Raw genomic sequence first — 1,849 nt, 5'->3', positions numbered from 1 at the left:
CGGTTCCACAACAGTCCCAATATCTTCCACCGGGTAATGAGCAAAACGTTAGAGAAATGTGATGTCACCCCATACAATAGCATTATGCTGCAATATGTGATGACATCCTGATAGCTTCCGAGTCCGAACGAGGACACATAGGGGCCCTTACAGTAATGTTACTTGCCCTAGAAGAGGCAGGCTTTAAAATCAACCCCAAGAAAGCACAGGTTGGCCAGGCCCAGGTACAATACTTAGGGCATGATATAAGTCAAGGGAGTAAGATACTCCCGACGGACAGCCATTGTCGGTGTGCCCCGACCCAGTACGGTGAGAGAGGTCAGACGGGTGATGGGGCTATTTAATTATATAGAAGTTTTATCCCACGTTTTGCAATCCTAGCTGAACCCATTCAGAGGCTGGCAAAAGGGGGGAAACCAGAAACAGAAAGGGTAGAGTGGGGACCAGACCAGTAGGAAGCCTACACCAACCTAAAAACCAAACTTCTTGCGGCACCCGCCCTCAAATTACCAGATATGTCTAAGCCCTTCCACATATTGTATAATGTAGATGGAAAATTTTATAACGCCGTGGTAGCACAGGAAAGGGGAGGAGAGATGAGACTGGTAGCCTATTATTCTACCCAGGGATCCCTGGTGGCGAAGGGATTACATCGTTGTGTCACAGCACTCGACCGCGCTGCTTGGGCAATCAGAGCGTGCGAACCAATAACAATGTCAAGCCAGCTGAGTATCCACACACGGCACACCTTAGTGGAGCTGTTAAAGACCAAGAGATTGAAAACTGTGTCTGATGCCCGATGGGCTACCTGAGAGGCGGTGCTACTACCTCAAGTTAAATCCATAAAGATAATAAGAGATGTGGGGTTTAACCCGGCTGAGGGAATGATTACTGAAGGGGAACCCCACAACTGCCAACTAGAAATAGAGAGGGAGTCAGTAGATGAGGTGGCGGATGAACCCCTTGACAACCCCGACCTGACATTATACGTGGATGGGTCTAGGTGGTATGTGAACGGACAGTTCCGAATGGGATGGGCGGTAGTGAACCAGCACGGTACTGTAGTAGGCAACGGAGGTTTGGAGAGGACCCTATCAGCCCAGATGGCGGAATTAGTGGCACTAACGGAGGCATTGAGGTTGGCAGAAGGAAAGCGAGAGAATATTTTCACTGACAGCCGACATGCCTTCGGGGTTGTGCACGGCTACATGGCTGCATGGAGTAGGCGAGGGTACCTTACCTCCATGGGAGGACACATAAAACATGAGAACGTGGTCCGAGAATTAGTGGAGGCAGCGCGGCGGCCAACGAAAGCTGCAGTAATAAAAATTAAAGCACACTGAAAGGTAGCGAGTGAGGATCAACGTGGGAATATGCTGGCCGATCAAGCCACCCGTGAGGCTGCTGAGACGGTGGCCCTGCAGGTGATGCGAGTGGCCGCGCTGGGTCCGGAAGAAATAAACATCAGGGAGGTACAAGCAGCAGCAAGCACAGAAGAAAAGGCACATTGGGAACACCATGGGACGATATTGGGCACAGATGGGGTGTGGAGGAAAGGTTCACAGGTTGTTGCCCCAGCCCATATACAGACAGAGTTGCTGAAACTCTATCATGAGCCAGACCACATGGGGCGTGAAGGGATGTTGAGTCGCCTGCTTAGGGACTGGTGGTGGATCAGGGTCGGAAGGGATGTGGCTAAACATTGTCAATGATGTATAATTTGCACGCAGCATATCCCTGGGAGGCCTATAAGAGTTAGAATGTCACATCAGCTGTGCCCAAAAGGCCCTGGGAGAACCTTCAGAAAAATTTCACTGCACCCTTGCCCAACAGCAGAGGAAAGAAATAC

General features: G+C 50.5%; 1 protein-coding gene across 1 annotated transcript; it reads left to right on the top strand.

Annotated features, from left to right (window-relative positions):
• Nucleotides 1-884: 884 nt before the first annotated feature.
• LOC137373194 (ribonuclease H-like) lies at nucleotides 885-1,343 on the top strand. The gene has a single exon (XM_068038051.1). The coding sequence runs from the start codon at nucleotides 885-887 to the stop codon at nucleotides 1,341-1,343; it is 459 nt and encodes a 152-aa protein (XP_067894152.1).
• Nucleotides 1,344-1,849: the final 506 nt, after the last annotated feature.

This window comes from Heterodontus francisci, chromosome 8 (assembly GCF_036365525.1).
Source record: "Heterodontus francisci isolate sHetFra1 chromosome 8, sHetFra1.hap1, whole genome shotgun sequence".
Classification (NCBI taxonomy): domain Eukaryota; kingdom Metazoa; phylum Chordata; class Chondrichthyes; order Heterodontiformes; family Heterodontidae; genus Heterodontus; species Heterodontus francisci.
This window is presented reverse-complemented; position numbering and strand designations above follow the sequence as displayed.

Bases quoted from the DNA above. Each gene is read 5' to 3' on its own strand.
- LOC137373194 (XM_068038051.1), top strand. From the start codon at position 885: ATGATTACTGAAGGGGAACCCCACAACTGCCAACTAGAAATAGAGAGG.